Genomic DNA, 27695 nt, shown 5'->3' on the forward strand with positions numbered 1-27695 from the left:
AGTTATGTAGAGTCAAGGCCCTTAAAGGATCTGATTCCCACTGCCAAAGTTTTATTGTATATCAATTCATAGGCCTCCCTCCAAGCTGAGTATGCAGGACTGGGAAATCTATTTGTAGGCATCAAACAATTCCTGATGATCCCCAAGTTTGTAGCTCGCTGGCCTTCATTTCAGACTGGCTGTATTTGCAAATCTAGAATCCATGTGGTTCAACTCTGCCATGTGGACTTGAAATAATCCGTGGGAGAAGTGGAGACTAGTCAGGTTCTGCAGCCATAGCTCCCAGAAAGGAGTCTGCTCTCTTTTTACCCCTAAAATCTACCTTTGGGAACAGAGATGGGCTTCAGAGAACATGGCTGTTGTTTATATGGTCAACTGAGGGCTACATAACAGTGGGGGTTCGAAACACAAATAAGGCAAGAGGGGGTGAGCCAAAAACTCTTTGGATCCATCCTCTAAGAAAATAACAGAAAAAAAAAATTACTAACAGAGAGCTCTCAAATATGTCTTTTAAGAACGAAAACAAGCTTCATGTAGCATTTACATAAAAAACAAGCCAGAGTCACTTCTTCATTCTAAAAACAGCTGCTTAAAGAAAAGCTTGAACTCTTTTCTTCTCACTCTGAACAAAGGAAGCAAAAAGAAAAAAATTATCAAGGGTATGTATAAGAATAGCAGATGTTTATTGAAGGAATACCACTATTTCCTGAAAAAAACAATTTTAAGACTGTAGTTTTATAAGAGGTAATTGAAGACAGTCTATTGACTAAAATCTAAAAAATGAGCATCCCTCATTTAAATGATAGGAAATAACTTTAAAAAAGACATCTGTCAACAAAGACACAGGACTGCAATGAAATCTAGTACAGGATTTAGAGTCAACATAATTACTCAGCTACTTAAAGCTCTTTTTGGTTTTAATTTTCTTCCAAGTAAGACCTAAAACAGGACATACTACCTACAAAAAAGATCTCTAGGTTCAGGAAGACACTTCCCTCTCTAAGAATTCTTTCTGCCTTACGTACTCCCCTTGAATCAAGCTATATGAAATTTTATTTCCCACTTTCTTCTCAACTAAAAAGGGGCATACATATTTTTATTCCACACAGGAGCACTTCTATAATATCAGAATACTTGTGGCTAGGAAAATTTGGGGTACTAAAAATAAATAAATAAATAAATAAGTGAATAAATGTTAGTGGCTGGCAGATGACAAGCACAGGGATGGGGTAACACAGTGTAGTCTCTTTCACTTCAAAACACCCAGGGTTCTGATGGAGACAGAAACTAGCAACTGAGGGACTGCCAAGCGAACACTGCCCTTAGGAAGCAGCCAGGTTTCCATCAGGACAAGAAAGTGTAGAACACCAGAGGTTGTTATAAAAGGGCCTGAAAGGATGCAAAGGGCTGCACGCTTCAACTTTGACTAACAGCTGGTACTCCTGTGGACTCCAGCAGGAAGGTGGGTGACCTGTTCAAATTATAGTGACCTGAAAGAATTCAAGGACCTGTTGTCACTGTTTACTCCTGCAATGTATGCAGGCATCAGCCTAGAAGACGAATGAGGGCTTCCTCAAGGGACCGTAATCCCAGCTTGCCTGGGGCAAGAAATCGGAGGCTATTCTGTATTCAGATGTCTGGATACGAGATATTATGTCCTTCCTAGAAGATACTTTCATAGATCATAAAGTCTTTTAAGATGAAAAAGCCCATTAAAGCAAAGAATTACAGACCCATGACACAGTGATGGGAACATGTTTTGCTCAGAAAATATCTGCTCAGCAATTCAGGGAGCATCAACAGTCAGTGACGATGTCACAGTCCCATCTCCTGAATGAAGTAAATCTGTTCCAGGCCTTCCAGCCAAACAGGGAATACTGCATCAGAAAATTATGTGCAAAGCACTGTCGTATCAAACAGGAGTTTTTTTTTTTTTTTTTCCACATAAACACTTAATTTTCACACCCATCACTTCTTTTTTTTTTTTTTTTCCAGTAACAAGGAAGAAATATATAACCCTTCAACCTAAATTATGAGCCACAGGAGAGGGCATTGTGGTACAAGGTGGTTAAGCCTCTGCTTCAGACACTCACATCCCATATCCAAGTGCATGGGATCCAGTTCCACCTCAGACTCTGCTCAGCCTCCTGCTAATATGGCCAGGAAGCAGCTGATGATGGTTCAAGTACTGAGTCCTTGCCACCCTTGTGGGAGACCCAGGTGTAAACCCAGGCTCCTGGCTTTGGGTTGGCCCAGCCCCAGCTGTCACAGGCATTTAAGAAGTGAGCCAATGCAAGACCTCTCTTTCAGTCTCATTCTGCCTTTCAAATAATACACTTTTAAAAAGACTTGGGGACACAGAAAAAATTGAGGTTCAAATATAGGTCATAAATCTCAGAGAAGATTGACAGCAACTTCCTTATGAAACCATGCTCAAATAACTGTCCAGATACAATCATCTGGTTTTTCAATCACACAGACACCATCGTGGGCAGAGGCACTTTCGTATAAAGAAGGGAATATGAACTGCAAAGTCAGATCTGAGCTCAAATTCTGACTTAATTAGCCAGTCATCTAACCTCACCAAGACTGTTTTCTTGTGCAAATTATGGGAAGATTGAAATAACATATTCTCCACAGTTCCTGAAACAATGAAGTACTCTGTGCATAAGATAAATGGCACTGGCCTTAGGGAATGGGGAGCTTTTAAGTGTTCTCAGATGGATTCTGGGCTAAGAACTTGTAAGTTTCAAATGCTATTTGAAGATGGGCTAAGGCTTTCTTGGAGGCTGGCATAAGGAAAGGCAGAGGAAGCCACTGAAAAAATGTAGTGTTGACTACTCAGTACCACCCTTCCCTTCTTTTGGGAAAGTTTTTTTCCCTCAATGATGAAAGGAACCAAAGAGAGCCTCTACTTCTTATTTACAGACTTTGAAGAAGCTGTGTGAAGAAAAACTTGCAGTTGGGGAAACTGCCTTGCAACCACAAGGTTATGAAAAACGAATGGCAATATGTTGAAAATTGTGGTGTTAACGTGGATGTTTGATGCACTGCTAAGTCACCAAACAAAATTTCAAACTGCTTATCTATTCTCCCCCTTAAGTAAATCATCAATGTTCTTAATGTCTATACTACCATTTGGTACTGTTCATTACACCTGAAAATACTACCTTTGGCAAAACTCCTCCTCAGTCACTCTCAGTGAAGTGTTTAGAAATACCATGCCAATGTCCTACACCTAAGCTATTACTGTTTACCAAGTACCAGGCTTGTTGTACATTATGTGCATTATTTAATTTCATCTTCACAACAACCGTATGGACTATTCCTCTTTTATAGGTGCTGCTCCTCCGCACGCGGAGGAGCCGCACCGGACCGGGCGCTTGTTGTTCCCCTTTTTTTACAAGTCCTTTCTATAGTAAAGTAAGAATAAGTAAACAGCAAACTCCCAAAGCAAGAATGAGTAGAGAGAAATGAGAAAGAACGAAGTAACGAACTTCCCCGCGAACTCTCCAACGCACTCTCCAACCAACCCACACCACCATGCCGTCTCTCTCCTCCTATATAGTCCTCTCCACCAATCCCAACTCGGCTGCCCACACGCCGAGCACGCCGCTCTCCTCCAATCAGGAGCAGCTCCTGCAGCTTGTCAAGTTGGTGAGAGGCAGCTGGGTAGAAGCTGTTTACTTCTCTCCCAGCGCCATATTGTGGGAGAGCAGATGCATAGAATAAATCTTAATTCCAGTAACAGTATAGTCCGAATTGCTCCCCACAGATCCCCCTTTCTTTTTATTTTTTGGCGTTGATACGCGCCTGTGTAAAGTTCAGTGTGATCTTCATGCTATTGACTCTTGTTTGTCGTGCTACTTCAGAGTTTGTTGAAAAATGTCCCGTATTCCAAAGATCCCGGGGATTGGTTATTCATTGTTTTCTTCCTCAAATGGAGTTTTCTTCTTCTAGATCTTCTGCTGGCAGGTTTATCAACCGAATTCTTCTCTCAGGGGTCCATATTGGTTGTGCCGCACCCTGTGGAAAAAAACAAACGGCGCCTCGTACTCTTCTGAGTAAGGGGAACGGGCCTTTCCATTGGTTGTCCTGTAAATCCTTCCACATTACCCACTGTATTGATTCCTTATCAACTGATTGAGTATGCATTTCTGCAGGTGTTTTACCGTTCTTTTTCTTGTTCAAAAAATTAATTGTATAAAGAGCTAGGGCCAAGACATCCTTGTTGGATGTGGCCATTTCCCCTATTCCCCCTTTTTGTTTAATTATTAAATTTTTTAAATATAAGTGAGCGCGTTCTACCACAGCTTGCCCTTGTGGATTGTATGGAATACCGGTAATATGGGAGATTCCGAATTCTTTCAAAAATGCAGCAAAACGCTTTGATGTATACGCTGGGCCGTTATCCGTTTTGATCACATGAGGAACTCCCCAGGCTGCAAAAGCCTGCAAGCAGTGTTGGATTACTTGTTGTACTCCTTCTTTATTCATGGCTGTGGCCATAATTACACCTGAGTATGTATCTACAGTGACGTGAACACAGCTTTGTCGCCCAAAAGAGGGGATATGTGTAACGTCCATCTGCCAGATATGTCCTGGTTTAAGGCCACGGGGATTGGCTCCCGCAGGAATCTTTGGAACTATGGTAACAACGCACTTTTCACAGGATCTAATGATATCTTCTGCTTGCTTGCGGGGAATATTAAATTTAAAACTTAAAGTGTGGGTGTTAACATGCCATTTAGAGTGATATTCTTTAGCTTGTTCCAAAGCGGTGCATGCAAGCAAGAATCTTGAATAATGATCGGCCATCATGTTTCCTCGAGTAAGTGGGCCAGGTAAATTAGAATGAGCTCTTATGTGGCCTATGTAAATAGCATGCTCTCTTTGATTTAATAACCCCTGAATTTCACTTAGATAAGAATAGACTGAGGAGGATTTAAGAATAAGGCACTGTGTAGCGAGCATCTGAACTGCATTCACCACATATGCACTATCAGACAAAATATTCATGGGTGCACTCTCTCTGCGTAATACTGTTGCGATAATAGCTAATTCTGCATGTTGTGGAGAAGGGGATGCTGTTAAAACGAAATATCGTTGATTGTTAAATATAGCTGCTCCTGTTCCGCCTTTAGCTCCATCCGTAAATACGGTAACTGCCCCTTGAATTGGATCCCTTCGCACCTTCTGCACCCGTTTTATTGAAACCTGTGTGCAGAAGTTAACAAATGGATGGCGAGGGTAGTGATTGTCAATCTCTATTTGTAGAATGAGAACTATGTATGCCCATTGCCAGCATTCCCTTGTAAAGGCTTCTACTGCCTCTTGAGCAAAGGGAACTACACATCGCTTTGGAGTCTTCCCCGCCATTTCTGTCGCCTTTTTTATTGCTGTTAATATTAAATCGGCCACCGCAATGCCTTGGGTGTATAGTACACGCGGTGCATGTGAATGTGGGTATACAAACAACAAGGGTCCTCCTTGCCAAATGACTGCGAAGGGATACAGCTGTTCCATAAAAATTAATATTTCTAGGGCTTGTTGTGGATCACATCTTTCCATCTGCATTGCTTTAATTTGTTTTTCAATTTTCTGTAACGCCAAGTGGGCTTCTATTGTCAATCTACGAGGGGAATCAAGCTGGGCATCTCCTTCTAAAATATTGAATAATGGCATCATATCTTCGGTAGTTAATTTACAATAGGGCCTCAACCAATTTAAATTGCCACATAATTTTTGGAAGTCATTAAGGGTCTGTAACCCATCTATTGCAATTTCAAATTCTAATGGGGTTACCTTTTCAGAAGTTACTTTAAGTCCTAAGTACTGTACTACTTCCCCTTTTTGTATTTTCTCTGGCGCTACTTGTAACCCAACTTTTTCCAAATATAATAGCAGCAGCTTATATGCTTCCATTAGGTGACTTTCACTTTCGGCCGTTATTAACAAGTCATCCATGTAGTGTAAAATTTGTACCTTTGGGCACTGTTGTCGAACCGGCTCTACTGCCTGGTCAACATATAGCTGGCATATGGCAGGACTGTTGGTCATTCCTTGGGGAAGCACCTTCCATTCATATCTTTTGTCGGGACCTTGATGATTAATGGAAGGTACGGTGAAAGCAAACCTCTGAGTGTCTTGTTCATGTAGAGGTATGCTAAAAAAGCAGTCCTTTAGATCGAGTACTATTAGTGGCCAATGCTTTGGGATCATAGTAGGAACCGGGAGTCCGGGTTGCAATGCCCCCATGGGTTGCATCTGCTGATTAACAGCCCGTAAATCATGCAACAACCGGTATTTCCCTGATTTTTTCTTTATCACGAATATTGGCGTATTCCATGGGGAGGTTGATGGTTGCAAATGGCCTGCCTCTAATTGTTGTGATACTATATCATTTACCGCAGCCAACTTTTCCTGGGTAAGGGGCCACTGTGGTATCCACTTTGGCTTGTTGTCCAGCCATGACAATGGCAGCGGCTGCATCTCAGTGGCCCCCACGAAAAACCCGTGTCCTGTCTTTTAAAATCGCCTATGGGCTGGGCTAGGTCCCTTCTGCCTTCTCTGGAGCCTAATCCTCTCTCCTGATATCCCTTTTTATACATAATACGCCGTCCTGTAGAACTCTCCAATTGATCCTCATTTGTTAACGTCAGTCCCAATTGTTCTAAAATGTCTCTTCCCCATAATGTGATGGGGAGTGCACTAACATAAGGTTGCACATTTCCCTTGTTCCCTTCTTGATCCTGCCAATGAAGCACCTGAGCACTCCTTGATGGTGTCATGGCCGCACCTAGGCCTACTAAAGTATTATCTCCTGGCTGAAGGGGCCATGACTTTGGCCAATCATTTTCCGAAATTATACTTACATCCGCACCTGTGTCTAGCAGGCCCTGAATTGACTTTCCTCTAATGGTTAAGGTCCACAGAGGTCGATCTGCTAGAGATAGGGACAAGGCTGCAAATTTCTCCCCTTGGGGTCCATTAACATCCTGCGCTCCAATCATGATCAGTATTTGAGCCACAGGTTCTTCTGGTTTGATTTGAATAATACCCTTTGTAGATTGTATTAGCACTTTTAGCTTATCAAAAGGTAACTGAATGACTCCGGTGATGACCATTAGGCCTCTCAAAGCATTTGTTTCTTTTCCTACGATTATTCCAAGTCCGTTATGCTCCGCTGAAATTGTTTCTGCCCTCACCTCTATGGCTTGTGGCCCCATTTGAGGTGTCAGTACCGAATATTCGGTGGCTCGTAACTCTGCGCGGTAAATATTTGGTTTTGGGACCGTGGCACCCACCGATTGTTTTGGCCCCGGGGTGCAGGGGCCCACATTCCGTTTTTTTGCTGTTGACCATATACACCTGATCTTCTTATGGGGCCCGGCTCATTTGGCATCCTCTGGGGATTGCCTGCGCTGTTTATTTTAAAGTAACATTCACTGACCCAATGATTTCCTCTTCTACAGCGTGGGCAAAGGCCTGGTCTTCTCGAGTTCTCTATGCCCTGCCGATCTCGGGCTGGAAATCTGGCCCTACATTCCCTCATTAGATGCCCTTCTCGACCACATCTAAAGCATATACGTCCCCTCATGTTCTGTCTAAATTGTCGGGTTACTGCTACTGCAGCATGTGATCCAGAAACTACATCATCCATGACATCCCTACAGATTTTCAAAAAGGTAGGGATGTCCTTATGCTGCCATGGTCTAAGAGCTTCCCGACATGTTTTATTGGCCTGTTCATACGCCAATCTTTTGACTAAGGGCATTGCTTCTTCCACGGTTTCGAAAATGTTTCCTGCTGCTTCCATTAATCGGTTCACGAAATCAGCGTAAGGCTCAGTAGGGCCCTGTACTATCTTAGTTAGGCTGTGTCTTACTTCTCCTTTTCTGGGTATCACCTTCCAGGCTCTTCTTACTATTTCTCTCACCTGTAAGAGGACAGCTGTTGGTAATCGGGCCTGCTCATCGGGACTGGCAAATCGCCCTTCTCCATTTAACATTTCCTCATCCCATGCTTGATTCCCTGTTTGATAGTTCTGCTTTGAATATTCTCGCGCAAATTCTTTATAAGCAGCTAGCCACAAGAGGAAGTCACCCCCGCCTAACACCGCCTTTACTAAGTTTCTCCAATCCTCAGGTATTAGGCCTTGCTGCCCAATGTTATCAAGGATTGCCTGAGTGTAACTTGCATGGGGCCCATACAATTGTACTGATTGCTGCAACTCTTTAAGTAATTTATGGTCAAGAGGCGTCCATCCCCTGTTTCCCTGTGGATCCTGAATTACAGGAAACACCTGGCCTGGTTCCTGGTACTGCTCCCAAGCAGGTTTTCTATAAACAGCTCCCCTTTGCTTGTTTTCGGTTCTTGGCCTTTCTAGCTCCTCCTGCATACCTACTCCCTCCATCACTCCTTCTTCCTCCCACTCTTCTTCAATCTCATGTGGAAAAAAGGGGCTTTTCTTTACAGGAGGAAACTTTGGTAGTACCAATGGGCGATACCGGGGTGGTGATTCATCCTTTATGGTTGAATTTGCCAACCTTGTATGGCCAGGATATATTCTTGGCATCTCTCTCGGGGGCGAGGTTCCCTCCTCAGCTTCTTTCTCCCCCCCATAAGCTTCCTGGCTCTCTAAATCCTTCTTTGATTTTCTTCTCACTTGTTCGTTACAGTAGTTGCTCGCCTGGCTGCCCTGCCATAATTCTTCCTGCATTTCACTCCCCTCATTAAGCAACAACTCGATCCCTTCCGTGGGGTTCTGAAGCACCTGATCAACGAGTTGCCACAGCTTCAGCACTTCTATCGGTTCCCCAGCCTCGCGCATTTTCCGTCCCACCTGCCTCCACTGCTGTGGAAACCAGGGGGACGTCTCTACGATTGCTCTTACGAATGCATGAATTTTCCTCCCCCCTCGTTTCCCTTGCTTAGAGGAAAAGCTGCGAGGAGGTAGGGAGTAGGAAGAGAGAGAGAGAGAAACCATATTTAGCCCATAGATGATCTTTAGGGAGAAACAGAGGATGGTGCCCAGCAGGAGGAAGAGGTAGCCAGTGGGCAAAGAGTAGCCAAAGAACTCCATTGTCTGTACCGTCTGTGACATGTTGGAGCAGTGAGCGTAATGGAAGACTGAGTCTCCCAGACGTTCCCAGTTAATACCTCCTTCCTAGCTTCTAATTTTCTTCCCCCGCGGCTTTTTTCCTAGGTTCTGACTAGCTTTTCACCGGCACTCTTTCCGTCCGGCCTTCCCCTAGGCTCTTTGCTAGTCTCTCTCTCCAGTAATTTCCCACTTCTTCCCGGTCTTTCCCTCCTAGGTTTCCTATCCGAGTCACGGCACCACTTGCTGCTCCTCCGCACGCGGAGGAGCCGCACCGGACCGGGCGCTTGTTGTTCCCCTTTTTTTACAAGTCCTTTCTATAGTAAAGTAAGAATAAGTAAACAGCAAACTCCCAAAGCAAGAATGAGTAGAGAGAAATGAGAAAGAACGAAGTAACGAACTTCCCCGCGAACTCTCCAACGCACTCTCCAACCAACCCACACCACCATGCCGTCTCTCTCCTCCTATATAGTCCTCTCCACCAATCCCAACTCGGCTGCCCACACGCCGAGCACGCCGCTCTCCTCCAATCAGGAGCAGCTCCTGCAGCTTGTCAAGTTGGTGAGAGGCAGCTGGGTAGAAGCTGTTTACTTCTCTCCCAGCGCCATATTGTGGGAGAGCAGATGCATAGAATAAATCTTAATTCCAGTAACAGTATAGTCCGAATTGCTCCCCACAATAGGTAAGTCTGAGGTTCACAGCAGTAAAGTGATTTATCTGAAATCAACAAGCTAGTGCGTGGTAGATCTGGAACTAGAACACAGATCTCACCAACCCTAAAGCACATTTAGCTACTAAGCTCTACAGAACATATGACAGCAGTCTTCTACTAGTTTTATATTAATGGTAACTCTTTAAAGTGTTTGAGCCTACAATTCTTTCAATTTCACAAAGCCATTTTTCTTCTAGTTGTTTAGACACATACAGAAAAAAATGGAGCCTAAGTAGTTCTCTATCATTCATGGATCCTCCCATAACCATAGGATGCAGTGTTCTTTAACCTAACAGTGATCACACATTTTGCTGACAACTGTAAAGTCAGCTTATCTTAAGACAAAGGGTTGGTGTTTGTGATTTCCCTGAACAGGAAACAGGCTCTAATTGGAAGTGATCTGCTCATGGTTCCTCTACTGCTAAGTGCCAGGACCAGTGAGGATACTTTGAAAAGTTCAAGGAAGATGAAGTTAAAAAATATGTTGGTGCAAACACATTTTGAAATCCATGCAAAGAGTGTTCAAAAAGTTTATGGAAAGTGCATATTATGAAAAAACTATGTATGGAATAGTTTTGTACCAGAATAAACATCTTTTAATTTTCCATGAATTTTTTGAAGTACCCTCTTGTATTGGTTTGCAATCCTGGAACTTGATTCCATATACCATATGCCTTTCCTAACACTGTTGAATGAACATGGGTATGTACTAACTGCACTGAAAAAATACTGTACTTTTTTCCTGAATATAAAAGTAGTGCATTCTCATTGTAGAAAATCTAGAAAGCATAGAAAAGTATACACACAAAAATAGAAACCATCTATAATCCTATTACCCAGAGATAATCACTGTTAACATTTTTAGTTTTGGTTTACTACCTTCCCTTTGTTTCCTACACATACACATTTTTAAAAATTTGGATTATATGTCATTGTTTTCCCTTCTTTGTTCCATTTTATCTAAATCATTTCTCTGTGGCATTAAATATTCTTTAAAACTGCTTATAATGGCTATCCAAAGACTACACAGATGGACTGCTGTTCATTTAAATCCAGTACCATTAAAAAAACTAGTTTTCTTTTTTCTAGTTATGTGTGATACTGGCATGAGTATCCCTTTTTTCAATCTAAGTATACTTTTCCCTATATGAATTCCTAGAAATTCATGAGGATACTGAAAACCTGTTTTTCAGAAAGTAGTAATTAGCCCTATGACCAACAGTATTTGTTACAATCACATACTGCACAACGAACTTTCAAACAGTGATAAACTGCAAATAAGGCAGTGGTCTCAAATGATTACACCACCTGGCGGCACTGTAGCTTCATTTTGGTTAAGTACATTCAATGTTTACATGGCAAGATTATCCAACAATGTTATTCCTCAGAACATATCCTGGTCATTTAGTGACGCATGACTGTATTTATGAGGCTTCTCTCTCTTCATTATGTTTTCTCTGATGTTGAATAAGTTGTGAGCTATAGCGATAGGCTTTCCCACACTCACTACATTTGTATGGTTTCTCCTTAGTGTGGGTTCTCAAATGTAGAATAACTTGAGATGTCTGCCTGAAGGTTTTCCCACATTCGTTACATTTGTAAGGTTTCTCTCCAGTGTGAACCCTCTGATGATCAATAAGGTTTCGATTGGAAGTGAAAGCTTTCCCACACTCATTACATTTGTAAGGTTTCTCTCTACGATGGAGTCTCTGGTGTTCACTGAGGGTCTTCTTTAAGATGAAAGCTTTGCCGCACTCGTCACATTCATAAGGCTTCTCCCCAGTGTGAATTCTCTGGTGGTCCATAATCTTTGTATTAGAACCACATGTTTTCCCACACTCCTTACATTTGTAAACTTTCTTTCCTTTGTGCATTCTCTGATGCTGAGTAAGGTTTGAACTCCGGCTAAAGGCTTTCCCACACTCGATACAAGTATAAGGTTTCTCCCCAGTGTGAACTCTGTGATGGGAAATCAGTCCTGAACTCCGGCTAAAGGCTTTCCCACACTCCTTACATTCATAAGTTTTCTCCCCACTGTGGATTCCCTGGTGCCGAATGAGGTGCGACTTACCACTGAAACATTTCCCGCATTCACTGCAAGTATAGGGCTTTAGTCCAGTGTGGATTCTCCGGTGAACAACAAGGTTGGAGCTATGACTGAAGGCTTTTCCACACTCCTTACATTTGTATGGTTTCTCTCCTGTGTGGATTCGCTCGTGTACTGTGAGGTTTGCACTCTGGCTAAAGGCTTTTCCACACTCGGCACATACATACTGTCTCTTTTCAGCCTGAACTCTCTCATTTGTTGCGGCGTCACAGTTCTGACTACCATCTTTTTCAGATTCTTGGTCACTCAGGTCTGTGAGGGTTTTATTGTCTTTAACCATCTTATGTTTGAAGTTTCTCGTCTTTCTCCTCATTTTCTTCTATGTGAAGCATACCACTGGCTTCTAAAGTCTTCTCTTTTCCTTTTAAGGAAACTTCTACATGTTCACCTCTTTGGCAACAGCTCTGCGGAATTCTATTGAAAGCATGATTCTGATTTTTCAGGAATGTTGCTTTGGAATCAACATCTCCTCAGTCCCACTTATCACCATCTGACAGAGAAACAGAAATTGCACATGTCACCCGTACTCTGTACTAGAACAAGGAGAATTATCTGAGGACAAGATAGGTAGACCATAACAGGACACATACAGACATAATAGGACAGATCTCAGGACATAATAGGCAGACCACGGGCACATGCTCAAGGGCAAGGGAGCTGATGAAAACAAATGAGGAAAGGAAAGTGACACAGAGAGGCCAAGGTGGAAGCTTATGGAAAGCCAGAGGTGGCAAGGAGCCCAAGAGGTCCAGCAGCAGAATTAGCAATGAATAGTAAATATTTGCCCTGGTTTCTTCCTGCCTCATCTTCTTCTTCTTCTTCTTCTTTTTTTTTTTTTTTTTTTGACAGGCAGAGTGGACAGTGAGAGAGAGACAGAGAGAAAGGTCTTCCTTTGCCGTTGGTTCACCCTCCAATGGCTGCCGCGGCCGGCGCACTGTGCTGATCCAATGACAGGAGCCAGGTACTTCTCCTGGTCTCCCATGGGATGCAGGGCCCAAGCACTTGGGCCATCCTCCACTGTGCTCCCTGGCCACAGCAGAGAGCTGGCCTGGAAGAGGGGCAACTGGGACAGAATCCGACACCCCGACTGGGACTAGAACCTGGTGTGCCAGCGCCGCAAGGCGGAGGATTAGCCTAGTGAGCCGCGGCGCCGGCCCTGCCTCATCTTCTAAACCCAGAATTGGATGCATTTAATTCCAAATGGCAGGCTAAACTATAATCTGGGTCCTAGAAAATGTGAACCAGAAGACCCTCAGTTCAGTAGCTCAGATGACTAATCTTCAGATTGGCCTGGCTTTTAGCTCTTGCTGACTTATCCTCTAGTTGTAATGATACAAGAGCTGGCACATAATGGGTATTCAAAACTGTGCTATAGAACAGCAACAGGTGTTCTGTCTTTGGGTACGACTAGGATCCTATTTTTTGCTCTAGGTCCTGGTAGTAAGCCCCAGATGAAACCCTTGTTTGTAAGCCCTTCCTTGATAAGTGGTGACACAAGTCTTCCAAAACCAGAGACTGGCTGTCTCACAGCCACTTCACAGAGGCTTGCCTGTAGCAGGACACAGCTTTATGTGATAGTTTCATCTGTCTGTTTTCACCATGCTATTACTGATAGACCGGGGCTACTGAGTGAATCTGAGAGCCTAAATGAGGGAAGAAGGTTAAAGCATGGCAGAGGGAAGCTCTGATAGGACCCTGCCTGGCATAATAAGAAAGTATCTTAAGGAGAGCAAAAGGGTGAGAGCAAGAGAGAACACAACCAAGAAGGGCTGATACCTAGAACCACATGAGCAGGAATTTCCCAACTGGTCTGACATGAAACTCTGGACATACAGATAACCCTGCAGATCTCAAATCTGGAGGGCACTGGGTTGTAAAAAACCCAAGAAACAGGCCAGCGCTGTGGCGGTAGGCTAAACCTCTGTCTGTGGTGCCAGCATACCACATAGGCACCAGTTTCTGTCTTGGCTGCTCTTCTTCTGATCCAGCTCCCTGTTTATGGCCTGGGAAAGTAGAAGAAGATATCCAAAGCGCTTGGGCCCCTGGGCCCACATGGGAGACCTGGAGGAAGCTCCTGATCAGCTCAGCTCTGCCCATTGTGGCCATTTGGGGAGTGAACCAGTGGATGGAAGACCTTTCTCTCCGTTTCTCCCTTTCTTTGTCTGTAGCTCTCTCTCTCAAATGAATAAATCTTAAAAACCCCCAAAAACCCAAAAACCAAAACACGACTCTAAGATATTAAGACATGACTTTCCATTTATTATGTTCCTTTCCAGAATTTTCCATATGCATATTGTTAGATAATTAAACAAAAAATTGTGTATATTTTCATAGTATCCAGCATGATGCTTTGATATATGTACACACCATGGAATGGTTAAATCAAAGTAATTAGTATACCTATTGCCTCACATACCTACTTTTTGGGGGAGTGAGAACATTTAGAATCTAATCTCAGCAACTTTCAAGTTTATAATACACTGTGATTAACTATAATCACCATGTTGTACAACAGATTTCCTAAACTTTGCTGTCCTGAAATTTTCTATCCTTTGACCAACATCTCCCCAGTCCCTCTCCCATTTAATTTTTTAAAGTATTTTTCCATATTGCTCTTTAATCTTCATTGGATCATTTTATGGCTACAAACACATCACTAGTTAAATTCCTTATGTTACCTGCCACTTTGCTAGTAGTAGACATTGCTGTTGTTCCTTGACGTTTAACCACTATTTTCCTTTGTCTCACAGCTTTTTGACAAACTGAGCCATGCTCTCTGGAGGAGGGATATTTCCAATGAGAGTTCAAGACCCACAAGAAGGGAACTGCAAAGGCTGGAATTCACGGCTCAGGAGGACAGGTGTAAACCATGCACAGACTGACGCCCAAGAGATGGAGGGTCAGCAGAAAGGATGGAGGGGGAGGTGGATTCTTGACAAGGTCCTGAGCTCACTCCTTCAGCTGCTGCTACTTCTCCTCATGGAAGATGAAACAGGTGAAGGAAACTCGATGAGAAGCCAGGGGCTGCAGGGCAGATGGAACAGACTTTTCTGAGCAGACAGATGGCTCTCTCGGATATCCTTTTCCATTTCTAATCTTGTCTGAAACTTCTCTTTTCTTTGTGCATTCCTTAAAAAATTATCTGGTACCCTGTTCTGTACATACCCTGTCTTGGGCCCAACAGGGAATATTTAAAAAAGCACAGCTACAAACTGAATGTTGTGGCTCTTTAAAATTCTTATGTTGAAGTCCTAATGTCCAATGTGCTTGTATTTGGGGACAGCCCTGAATATCTCCTTACAGGTAATAAGGACGGGCACTGGTCCAACATGAGGAGGCACGAGACAGCTCTCACTCTCCTTGTATGTACGCAAGCAAAGGTAACGGGAACACACAGCAAGAAGGTGGGCATCCTCACACCGAGGCGAGAGCCCCCAACATTAACAGAATTGGCTGATCACCCCAATCTTGTACTCACAGCTTCCGGAACTGTGAGAAAATACATTTCTGTCATCTATGGCATCTGGTCTATGGTATTTTGTTATGACAGCCTGAGCAGACTAATACAAGCATGAAATATACCTACTTTTAAGGAACATACAATGGAGTAGTATGACAAAATAATAAAGAGAAGTTACAAATTCGCAAATCACCCAAGCAGGATATGAAGTAGAGAATGGCTAGAGAAGGGAGGAGCAATTAATTACTGGGGCTTGGGATGCTGGGGAAAACTCAGAATTCAGGCTAAGCTGCAGAAAATGAACAGTGACTGTTTTCTCAAAAGGAAGGTGGCATAGTGTTGGTGTACTTAAAAACAAGTGGGAAGCCTGGGTGTTTAATGAACCTGTTAGGTTGCCACTTGAGATGCTCACATCCCTCTCAGAGTTCTCAGTTTGAGCCCTGGCTACTCCGCTTCTTCTCATTCATTCATTCATTCATAGGCAGAGTTACAGAGAGAGAGAGAGAGAGAGAGAGAGAGATAGATCTTCCATCTGCTGGTTCACTCCCCAAATGGTGACAACAGCCAGAGCTGGGCTGATCTGAAGCCAGGAGCCTGGACTGCCTTCCAGATCTCTTCCACATGGGTGCAGGGGCCCAAGCACCCAGGCCATCTTCTACTGCTTTCCCAGGCCATCGGCAGGGAGATGGATCAAAAATGGAGCAATCAGGATTCAAACTGGTGCCCATATGGGATGCTGGTGCCACAGGCAGAGGCTTAACCTACTATGCCACAGTGACGGCCCCCTACTCTACTTCTGATCTAGCTTCCTGATAATGCAAACCTTGGGAGGCAGCAGGTGATGGCCCAAGTACTTGGGTCCCTGCCACCCTCTGGGAGACTCAGGCTCAGCCTAACCCTGGACATTGTGGGTATTTGGGGAATGAACCTGCAGATGGACGATCTCTCTTCAGCTGTCTCTTTCCTACCCTCTCACTTCTCTGCCTTTCAAGTAAGATGAAAATAAATTAAAAATAAAAAAGGAAGTTGTCTTTAAAAAAGTGGGAGTTCATAATATAGTCTAAGCTCCATGCTGGGGGGGGGGGGGGGTTGGTGCTGTGGCACAGTGGTACAGCAGGTTAAAGCCCCGGCTGCTCCACTTCTGATCTAGCTCTCTGCTATGGCCTGGGAAGGCAGTAGAAGATGGCCCAAGTCCTTGGGCCCCTGTACTCATGTGGGAGACCTGGAAGAAGCTTCTGGCTCCTGGCTTTGGATCAGCTCAGCACTGGCCGTTGCGGCCATTTGGGAGTGAGCCAGTAGATGGAAGCTCTCTCTCTCTTTTTTATCTCTCTGGCTTTACCCCTCTCTGTAACTCTTTCAAATATAAAATAAATCTTTAAATTTCAAACATAAAATAAATCTTTAAAAACAAAAAAAAAGTTCCACGCTGGCAGATTCTGTTCACCACTGATTCCCAGCACCTACAACAGTTCCAGGCACGTAGTAAGCACTCAGATTTTTCTCATCATTGAATGAACAAATGAAAGAATCAAGTTACCTGAAGTGAGTCCAGCCAGAACACTGAAATTACAAGGCAAAACAAAGAGGTATAGAACTTGACGGTACACAGGAGACAAGCTCTAAACACAAGAGTGACATCTGCCCTTAACTTTCCCCACTCTATGTTCTTTTTTCTACTTTGATATTTTCTCTCCTGTTAGTTTTCTTCTCTTTCGCACTTGTCAATATAGTTTTTCTTTTTTAAGATTTATTTATTTGGCAGCCACAGTGAGAGAGAGAGAAGGGGAGATACACAGAGAGAAAGATATTCCAGCTGCTGGTTCACTCTCCAAAATTACTGCAACAGCCGGGTCTAACCAGACCAAAGCCAGGAGTCAAGAACTCCAATCCCAGTCTTCCACACAGGTGGCAGGGGCCCAAGGACTTGGACCACCTTCTGCTGCTTTCCCAAGTGCATTAGCAGGAAGCTGGATCATAAGTGGAATAGTGAGGACTGGCACTCTGATATGGGAAGCTGGCATTGCAAGCAACAATTCAACCAGCTGAAACACAATGGCACCCCCTCAATATAATTTTTCAAACATTGCTATTCATTTCCTTTAATCCCATATACCCCACCCTCAGTCATCTCTGCTAATATTTATTTGTTTCTTAGCTTCAGGAAGTGGAAAACAGAAGAGAGAGGCAATTGGTGTATCCCATGGGGAGTAAACTGAGGAAAATGAAAAGAGTCTAAGAGGTGCCACCTAGGAGTAGTGTAATCACATGTTCTGATTTTCCAGAATAGTGCTGGCTTATACCTGCTATCCCAGTATCAAAATTAATAATGTCCCCCTTAACTTAGAAAAGTATCCCAGTTTGTACAACAAATTTTGTATCAGTCTATCCTAAAGTGAAATTAGGAGAGTGCTTTAAGATCAGGCTGATGGTTTGGTTTGGGGAGGGATGGAGGTGGAGGGGGACTGGAGGAAGGGGAATGAGTTGGCAAACAACTTCAGGAATGCAGTATGGGTGAACATTATTCAGCCTAGCATTTTATAGAAGCCTGCAAGTGTTTGTTGAATCAGTAAACAAAGATTGAGATAGCAAGACCCAACAATGAAATTCCGCTATGTCCAAGAAAGTACCCATGTACATCAGAATGGATATATGACTGACAGAAGCAATGTAAGGTCATCAGATCCACAAGTGGGTATGAAGAATGATGGTGTAACTAAGCGAGGTGGGGCATGAGAGATACTTTAGACATGGGAAGGAATGTCAGGAATGCAAATATGAGGACAGTATGACAGATGACAGAGGGGGTCACAAAATGCATGAGCTGGGTTAGAGTGAGACTGGGTTAGAGTGAGAAGCAGGGAGCAGGAGAAAGGCACAGGACGTGTGCTGTGTCGGAAGCTGTGAGGAGGAAGCAGGCCTGGACAGGGGACTGGGGAGGGCCAGGCTGAGGAGAGGTTCACGGAAAGGAAACCCAACCATTTGCTGTTCTGCTTGACCAAAAGGAAAATTCCCTCCGAAATCCCCAAGAATGGCCAGGCATTAGGGAGGTGGAGTCTCGGCTAGAGAAGCAGAGGGAAACGTGAAGCCAGACACTCGTGGTTTCTAGGCAACCGTGCACAAAGGGGCAGGCTCAGATGGTCAGTAATTGAATGAGGACTCAGATCACCAACCCACAAATTGCCCAGGCTCTTCGGATCCCAGGCCTGTCCACTTCAGGCTGTGAGACACAAAGGGCAGAGTGCTCTCCCAGAAAGAGCGGTGGTAGGGGTGGGGGTGGAGAGGACAGCGCCTGCACCAGAGCGAGCAGAGAGCGATAAAGAGAGAGAACGGCTTTACCCCGAGAGGCTGTGTTCCTGTCCTCTGCCGATATCACCGGCTTGTTCAGGTCTCTCTGAGTAATGGCCACATGGTTCTTGGTTACTGCAGTGGAGTGAGGATAAACAGGAAATACCTGAAAATAAATTGGAGAGACAAATGAGTGAAATGTGGGAAGTGAAGGGAGAAAAAAAAAAAAAAAAAAAAAAACAAGAAAATAGCAAGGGACTGCCTACTTTGAGAGAGAGAAAGGCATAGGCCTTAAGAATAAAACAAGGGAGATGCCATAATGGGAAAAGCTGATTGTAACTGACTATAAATACAACAGCCTCTTTACCCCCAAAAAATCACACAGCAAATCTGTGGAGTTGGCCTTGCACTAGGATTGCTGTGTCCCTTCTCACATGTACACGTTAAGCTCTAAGCTCCCGGGAAGCAGGGCCCATGATCCTGACCTGTGGATACCGCACTGTGTCTGGCACAAAGAGGGGACAGCAAATGTTAGGCGACTTGAAATGTACCAAACAAGTTCAGGATTGTATCTAACATCCAGAGTGCTCCCCGTTGGGGATGGTGAATCTTCTGCACATCACCACCCCCACCACTCCTCTGCCTGGTCATCCTCTTTGGGTTTCGTATTATCTGACAAATACCACAACAGTGGACATGCATTCCTGGCGATTCTGACTCGGTGAGGACATCCAAGGGCCTCAGTTTCCTAAGAGACTGACCCAGGCCCACTGTTCAGAGGCTCTTTGAACATCACAGCTGGAAGGGACCTCTCAGACCACCTACTCTCAAATGCACAGAACTTACAGGAGAGCTGGCAATCAATCCAAGTCCCATGACCATCAAATTTGAGTTACTGCTACATCACCCCTCCTTCCACCCCACAAATCCAGAGGCCCTCCTATCACTTCCACACTTTTTTCTCCCCGTCTATTAACCATCAAGAAATGCTCCCTTAGCGGGCAGGATTCCTGTGCCACAGTCTGGGTTCCACCTGCCCAGGGCAGAAGGAAGGGACTCACCCTCACTCTGTGCACAGCAGCTTCACTCCCAGGGATCTGCCCAGCACAGATTTTTTTGCCTGGTCTCCTCCTAATGGGGTCTCCAATCACTGTAAGCAGAGGGAAAGGACAGCGTCTTCTAAGACCTCAACCCCAGTGGACACTCAGGGCAGTGTCCCATCCTGGGGAAATCTGCAAAACGGAACTGAGAGCAGTAAGGATGATCATGCTCATTTTAAAGACAAGGACGTGAGGCTCCCAGCGATGGACTAACGGGCCCAATGCCCCTGGCTGAGTGAGTGACCAGCTTCCTGTAGGGAGGCAGTCCTCAGGCCCCGGCGCCACGATCACTCCCTTCCACCCTATTCGGCTGACATCTGAGAGCCTCCACTCCCCTCAAAATGTGCAAAGTGCACGCTTCCTGGGAAGTTCTGTGCAAGACCGCACACGGGGGTCCAGCTTGGAACTGGGCAGCGTCGAGGTCCTTTAGAAAGACCTAAGACTTCTACGGGCCGCTGGAAGGATGTTTTATTCCGGCGACCCTCTTAGCATTGCCAGGCCTCCCTGCAAACGTGTGTTGTGTCTTCCCCCTCCAGGAACTCAGGCTTCGGGCTCGCTGCTTCCTCCCCGCCGGGGCGCGCTTCTGCCTCGCGCATCCCTGACCGAATGCATAAAGGAACTGACGAGGAAGCCCCGGGCCCGAGGGTCTGCGCTTCTCTCCGGCCGCCGGGCCAAGCTTCGAGGAGGCCAGAGTCCGGCCGGCGGCCCCCCAGCCTAGAGGCACTGAGGACACAGCCCGGTCCGAGCGGGCGGCTCCGGAGCCCGGAGCCCACAGCCAGGACAAAGAGGTGGCGCGGAACGAGAACAAAAGCCCCTGAACTGCCGCGCCCGCCTCAGCAGCCGGCGTCCGCGTGGGAGGCCTTGTTCCCGGCCCGGCCCCGGCCCCGCTCCCTGGACCTAGCCCGAGCCCCCGGCTCCAGAGAGCGGTGCACCCCTCACCCAAAGCGCCAGCCCCCTCTCTCGGAACCAAGAGGACGAGGAACTGCGTCAGCGACACCCCCTACTCCCCACCCAGACCCTCCGGCCCTTCTAGGCACCGGGAGGTTTCCTCATCTCTGTGCCCCCCGGGCCGGAGTCCTCCCGCCCCCTCGGAATCCCTGCGGGATCCGCCGGCGCTCCGGGTCCCGCCTCCCACCCAGACTTTGCCCTACAATTGGCTGGGAGGACAGGCGGGCTGGGAAACGTCAGCCAATGAGAGGAGGGGCGGAGCCTGGGGCAGGGGCTCGGTTAGCTGTGGGTGAGAGACCCAGAAGCGCACCGCCGGGCTGCCCGCCGCCGATCGAGACCCTCGGAAACCACATCCCCAGCTGGCCCTGCCGAGCGGAGCGGTCGTCGCCGTCGCCGTTCCTTCCACAGACTCGCATCTTCCCGCCTCGAAGCCAGGGCCAGCCGTCGGCGCAGAAAATGGCCTCCCTGCCCCGAAGGGCCTAAGTGAATACGGAACGTAGCAGCGAGGGGAGGGAGGGAGGCTGTGCCGAGACCTTGACGGATGACAGGGAAGGTTTAGGACGCCGGAGGCTGCGGTGAGGGCGGCGGGCTGCTCTGACGACGCGGGCTCCAACTCCCCGCCCACCGACCCGTGCCGCAGCTGCAAAGATTTGCTGGTTATGACACAGGGAGCCACGACGCTCCTGCGCATTCCTTGCTCTCAGACCTTGGTCTAACGTAAACCTTGTGAGACAGTTTCAGCTCATGACTTGCATGTTTAAGGTTGCACTGGTTTCCCACCTGCAGGTGGGCAAGGGTGGACGCAGGGAGGTTAAGGGGCTGTGGCAGCATCCCAGGTGAGAAGTGATGGGGGCGGCGAGAAATGGTTCTGCGTTTGTTTCGAAGGCGTGGCCAGCATGATTTACTAACGGACTGAATGTTGGCTGAGGATGGCCCCGTGGTTATTGTTCCGAGCAAGTAACTTGTTTATTGGGAATGGAGTAGCCTCAAGGAGGAACAGCTTCAGGGAGAGGGAATCAATAGTTTCCAAGAGGAACCTCCAATGGCATAGGAGTCTGGAGTTTAGGGGGGAAAACCTCATCTGATGATATACACTTGGAAGCTGCCACTGTCCAGGACAGGATGAGATCATGTAGGGGGTGACTGAAGACACGGAAATCATCTGAGAATTGAGCTCTTAGAGCACGTGATCGGTCAGCAGATCTGGGCCGAATACTTCAGGTAAACCAGGAGCTTTCTCAACTGTCTACTCATATAGGTGGTGCAACTCTGCCACATTTCACAGAGATTGAGAAACAGATTCAGAAAGGTGCTAAGATGCCACGCATTCACACCACCAGTTGATGCTGGAAGTAGAACAGACTATTGCCAACACACTAGGAAACATTTAAGAAGAATATGCCCTATAGTTCCGGGCAATTATAGTCTTCAACTTGGTCTTTTCACCTACTCTCATTTGAAAGGGATCATTTATTCTGATTCAAGCTGCTTGTCCCACACCTGTTTCCAGGAGGAAATAGTTATTCATATTCTGGTCCAGTCATTCTCAAATTTTAGAGAGCAGTAAGAACCAGTTTGGATGCATGTTAAATTCCAGCCTGTGGCCCATCCACCTTGTTGCCCTTACCCACAAGCATAGTTTTCTTCCCTCAAAAATCCATTCAGTCCAGAATGACTTTGAGTAAAAGAAGTTACTCTCCACATGTAAGTTCTTTTGCTTACTGATACCCATTTAAGGCTCCTCCCTATCTTTTCATGGCTTGTTAGCTCTTTCCAAGGCTAAAAAATATTGCAGACTCTGGATGTGCCACAGTCCACTTAACCATTCACTAACAATTGCAAATATCTTTGCTCACTTATACCTTTTGATTTCATGGTGTCTTGATGGGCAGAAGTTCTTAGTCAAATTTTGAAGTCTTTCCTCTTATGGTTAATACTTTTTGAAGTCATTTAAACACTTTCAAGGTAAAAAAAGACTATCATATTTTCTTGTGAAAATTTTCAAGTTTAGCCTTTGACACTTTGATAGTCTTTTTCATTTTTTGGTTCTTTGTCATTTATTTATTTTTAGAAAACTTTTATTTAATATAAATTTCAAAAGTACAACTTTTGGATTATAGCGTTTTGATTCTTTGTCTATTTAAAACATTTTTATATACACACATATGTATATATGTGTATATATATATACATAGCACACATACATACATAATAGTATTATGTAATTTTTATCCAACAACATCTGAAGTTCTTGTCTGAGCCTGTCATTTTGCCTCCACTATGGTATGTTTAGTGTGTGTGTGTGTGTGTGTGTGTGTAATCTCTGGAACTTATGCTTAGTGGGGCTTTGTGGGTGTACTGTACGGCTGGATAAAGGGCATGTTAAGTAGATTTTTTTTAAAGATTTATTTGAGAGGCAGAGTTACAGAGAGGCAGAGGCAGTGAGAGAGAGAGGTCTTCCATCTGCTGGTTCACTCCCCAGATGGCTGCAACAGCTGGAGCTGAGCCTATCCGAAGCCAGGAGCCAGGAGCTTCTTCTGGGTCTCCCACGTGGGTGCAGAGCCTAAAGCACTTGGGCCATCTTCTACTGCTTTCCCAGGCCATAGCAGAGAGCTGGATCAGAAGTGGAGCAGCTGGGACTTGAACCAGCACCCACACGGGATGCCAGAACTGCAGGCGGTAGCTTTACCTGCTACGCTATGGCGTCAGCCCCCTCCTATAGATTTTTAAGTTAGATTCTACTGAGTGTTTCTGGATCACCACCAGCTTGGGGCTAAAATTTTTTTTTTTAAATATCAAAAACGTGTTTATTGGGAAGGTTTCCCACTCATCTTGGTTCAGGGTGCTTTCAGTGCTGCTTCCTCCTGAAGGAACATCCTTCTGTAAGCCTTGCTTTTCCTCCTGTGGGCTGGCAGAGGACAGTGGAGCAGCCAACGCACAAAACTACCATTTGTGCATGGCTGAAAACCGTGGTGATTTTATAGCATCCTGGGCACTTCACGTCCATGAAGTAGGAACTGGGGCTCTGCACCAGGCGCTTCTTCTTGTGTTTCCTCTTCTCCTCTTCAGGAGAGGGATGCAGGAGATCCTTTGCGAGAGGCATGTTTGCGTGGGTTGGTCGTCACCGCCGGAAAAAGCCAGCTTGGGGCTAAATTTTATGCTAATTCTTCAGCTTGCTGGTTCCTGGGTTACACAGTGCAAATTTGAACCCCCAACTTGCACAAAGCTGTAAATTCTCATGGGCCCTGTTCCCCCCTCAGCCCTGGGAAAGTTTCCTTATTATTTCTCCCTGAAAATGGAGTGTTTTTTTTTAAGCTTACCTCTTCACCAAAGATGAGGATTTCAGGGTGCCACATTAAAAAAAAAAAAAGTTCTTTATTTAAAAGGCAGAGTTAGAAGAAGAGACAGAGAGATCTTCTATCCACTGGTTCACTCCCCAAATGGCCATAATGGCCAAGGCTGGGCCAGGCCAAAGCCAAGAGCCAGGAGCCTAATCTGGATTTCCCACATGGGTGCAGGGGCCTAAGCACTTGGGGCCATCTTTTGCTGCTTTCCCAGGTGCATTAGCAGGGAGCTAGATTAGAAGTGGAGCAGCCAGGCCTGGAACTGGCACCCATATGGTATGCCAGTGGTGCAGGCAGTGGCTTAACCCTTTATACCACAATGCTGGCCCCTCAGGGTGCCATCTTTATGACAGTCCCATTTCCAACTTCCTCTCTGGCCTGGGCCTGTCGTCGTTCTCATGCTTGTGTGGATATCAACACTCAAGAGAACAATCTACTCCCATACCATCTCGCAGTCCCTGGAAGTCACGCCATTTTACATCCTGTCAACTCTGGTTTTCATTTCCTCCTTTGTCTCCAGTTCTTGGCAGTTCCTTCTATTTACCGCAAATTGAATTTTTCATTTGAGAGGATGTTATACTTGGGCAGCATCTCTTGCTTGTAGAAGGAATGGTTCCACATGATCTCACTTGTCACACCGACGGAAGTGGAAGTCCTTTCAGGGAGATTTGGATGGTCAGGTGAATTCGACAGGACTGTTTGCCAGGATGACAGGCCCACTTGAGAGGGCATGAGGCCCCTTCGCTCCTGCATTTGCTCCTGCGAGGAGCTTATGTGGAAGGTGAATCATTGAGTTCCAGCCTCTTTTACTCCTTTGGCTTCGCCCACTCTGCTGATCACTTGTTTCAGTTTGTGCCCAACTTGACCAAAGAGGCCTGAACCTGAGACAAGTGTGACAACACCCATGACCAACTGCCATTAAAGGGGCCAGCTTGTCCCAGACTGGCTGGCTAAGAGTTCCTGTGGTCAGGACGTCCAGCAGGGCCGTGCCATTCCAGCCAGTGATGGAAACTGAAGGGGAGAGGGATTTGGGATACCACAAATAGCTGCTTCCTGTGGCCCCAATAGATAGATGTACCTCCTGTTTGCTATGCCCTATAGGAAGCCCCAAAGACCTAAAAACCTCAAACAAGCTTTCTCAAAGGGTAGCAGCAGCCAAGAAGGGAAGGACTCGGAACTCTACACCTAAGGCCTCCACTAGGATTCCCGCAGAGTTTCAGGGCCATTGTCTTCCAGTCAGAGAAAGAGAAAAGGGCTGGACAGAGGAGAGGGCACAGACTTCAAGGAAAGACTTTCCCTATTCTTAAAAGATTTATTTATTTAATCTGAAAGTCAGAGTTATACAGAGAAGGAGAGGCAGAGAGAGAGAGAGAGAGAGAGAGAGAGAGAGAGAGAGAGGTCTTCCATCTGCTGGTTCACTCCCCAATCGGCCGCAACGGCCGGAGCTGTGCCAATCTGAAGCCAGGAGCCAGGAGCTTCTTCTGGGTCTCCCATGTGGGTGCAGGGGCCCAAGGACTTGGGCCATCTTCTACTGCTTTCCCAGGCCATAGCAGAGAGCTGGATCGGAAGCGGAGCAGCCGGACTCGAACTGGCGCCCATATGGGATGCCAGCACTTCAAGTGGCAGCTTTACCTGCTACGCCACAGTGCCGGCCCCAGGAAAGGCTTTCTGCTTACTCTTTTTGACAAAACTCACATTCATCTGCTCACTGCTAGATTGAAAATCAGAATATGAGCTCTTTGACCAGAACACACCATCCAGTTGAGCCATCCACTGGGTGCAACCCCCCTGCCAGACAGCCTCCTGTTTGGGCTCTCGCTACTAACTACACGACAGTACCGTCTATACCTCATGTTAAGTCTCTTTTTTTTTTTTCTTTTTAAAGATTTCATTTATTTGAAAGACAGAGTTACAGAGAGAGGTAGAGACAGAGAGAGAGGTCCTCCATCTGCTGGTTTACTTCCTATGTGGCCGCAATGGCCGGAGCTGTGCTTATCCGAAGCCAGGAGCCAGGAGCTTCTTCTGGGTCTCCCATGTGGGTGCAGTGGCCCAAGGACTTGGGCCACCTTCTACTGCTTTCCCAGGCCATAGCAGAGAGCTGGATCGGAAGTGGAGCAGCCAGACTAGAACCAGCGCCCACATGGGATGCCGGCACTTCAGGCCAGGGCTTTAACCTGCTGTGCCACAGCACCGGCCCCAAGTCTCTTCTTATATTGGGATGCCAGTCTGCCTCTCAGCCATTTCTACTTTTTGGGAAAACATTGGCTCCTACTCATCCAGCCCACTTTGGGGGCTGTGCAGATCAAATCACCCTGCTTCTCTTTTACCTAGCAGCTCCGCCTGGGCCCCTGTCACATTTCCTTCCTCTTAAGCTGAGGAGACCTGGTTCCTCCCATCTGTCCTCTTATAAAATGGCTCCAAAGGTGGACATCACCCACCAGATGTGGTCTGGACTTTTGTCTCTTACAGCTTCCCATGATGGGGTTGCCAGGTGGCCCAGACCACCTCTCGCACCGTTGACCCCATACACAGCAACATCAAGGGCTTGCTGAGGATGGCAGACGAGGGAGTGCTCACTGAGGACAAGGCCAACGCCCAACCCACAAGAGCTCCAGTGGGTGTGAGGGGAGATGCCCAGGAAGCTGTGAAACTTTCCTGTGGAGGAGGCTGGTTTTCCCACCACAGGGGCACACGGATGAGTCTGGAAGCCCCTGGAAGGCCTGAGTTTGCTCTCTAAGCAAAGAAGTGGACTCTTTCCCCTTCGTGCCAAGCACACCGAGAACCTGATTAGAGAGTAATTTCCTCTCTTCCCTGCTCCTATCCAAGGCAACCTGGTCAGTTCCATGTGCTCATCTGCTCCATTAGGGAAGACAAAGGGAGGAGGGACAGTAAGAGAGAGAGGAGGTGAACCCCACGCCCACATCCATGCTGGGTGGGGAAGGCTCTGGGGTCTCCTAGATGCTGCTCACTGCTTCCCTGGCATATGGACCCAACTCGGCCTCACCCCTGTCTGGGGTTAGCTGGACCAGATTGTCTTGGTTACTTCCTCCTGCCCTCACTTGCTCAGAAACATGGAGAGGGCAGCTCAGGAGAACTTCTGGTCTGAGCGAGCTGTGAGAAGCAGGGCTGTTCAGACACAGCTCCCACCCCACCCCAGGATGTCCACCCTGGAAAGGAAGAGGCTGACCAGTGGGATGAGGCTGCCAGAGGAGCCTGGCTCAACTACTATTTTTCTCTTCCTACTTAAGACTCCGTTTTCACCCCACCTCTACATAGGGAAGACGTCCTCTCAAACAGGAAACCAAAGTTCTTGGATGAGCACTAAATGTCCAAGCTGGAACGTTTTTTGATCCTGTCCGGCACAAAAGGCAGAAAATCCAAGCCAGGAATGTTCTGGGGAGATGAGCGATGGTGTCCTGTGGAGCTCCTCTCCAGAGAGGCCTGGCCACTGTGTGTCCTTTGGGCTGGGTCCAGCCTTGGAGCAGAATGGCTGGAGCTCTGCGCAGGTGGTCTGGCAGCAACACAGGCTAGACTGAGAGCACATGGCAGTTGTGGTCTTGTCTTTCCAGGTCCTCCTGATGAGACTATTTTCTGTGTGCACGCTGGAGGCCTATCATGGTTTTCAAATAATTGTGCTGG

At 46.3% G+C, this 27695-nt stretch overlaps 3 protein-coding genes and 1 long non-coding RNA gene across 8 annotated transcripts in view; 1 reads left to right on the top strand and 3 right to left on the bottom strand.

Moving 5' to 3' along the window:
* Positions 1–15438, top strand: part of LOC138844135 (uncharacterized) — a 31294-nt gene extending 15856 nt beyond the window's left edge. The window contains exon 2 of the long non-coding RNA XR_011379643.2: positions 14670–15438. This is a non-coding gene — a long non-coding RNA (uncharacterized LOC138844135). The remainder of the gene's footprint in view (positions 1–14669) is intronic.
* On the bottom strand, positions 661–12232 carry ZNF660 (zinc finger protein 660). Its single transcript, XM_070051037.2, has one exon. It carries the CDS (start codon positions 12230–12232, stop codon positions 11237–11239), a length of 996 nt encoding a protein of 331 aa, XP_069907138.1. The 3' UTR covers positions 661–11236.
* On the bottom strand, positions 11264–23815 carry LOC100341943 (small ribosomal subunit protein eS27). The gene is made up of 4 exons (XM_008260347.5): positions 20704–23815; positions 19726–19814; positions 18716–18830; positions 11264–12409 (listed from the first exon to the last, which is right to left on the bottom strand). The coding sequence occupies exon 1, from the start codon at positions 23813–23815 to the stop codon at positions 23561–23563; it is 255 nt and encodes an 84-aa protein (XP_008258569.3). The 3' UTR covers positions 11264–12409; positions 18716–18830; positions 19726–19814; positions 20704–23560.
* Positions 12276–27695, bottom strand: part of LOC100344656 (kinesin-like protein KIF9) — a 59344-nt gene continuing 43924 nt past the window's right edge. For all 5 annotated transcript variants that reach the window (XM_017343720.4, XM_008260351.5, XM_017343719.4 and 2 more), the window contains 4 exons: positions 20704–27691; positions 19726–19814; positions 18716–18830; positions 12276–12409 (listed from right to left, as the gene is read on the bottom strand). In XM_017343720.4, the coding sequence (XP_017199209.2) occupies positions 27641–27691 (51 nt within the window). In that variant the 3' untranslated portion in view covers positions 12276–12409; positions 18716–18830; positions 19726–19814; positions 20704–27640. The remainder of the gene's footprint in view (positions 12410–18715; positions 18831–19725; positions 19815–20703; positions 27692–27695) is intronic.

The sequence above is a fragment of the Oryctolagus cuniculus genome, chromosome 10 (assembly GCF_051225735.1).
Source record: "Oryctolagus cuniculus isolate XC-2025 breed Fujian yellow rabbit chromosome 10, ASM5122573v1, whole genome shotgun sequence".
In the NCBI taxonomy this organism is placed as follows: Eukaryota; Metazoa; Chordata; class Mammalia; order Lagomorpha; family Leporidae; genus Oryctolagus; species Oryctolagus cuniculus.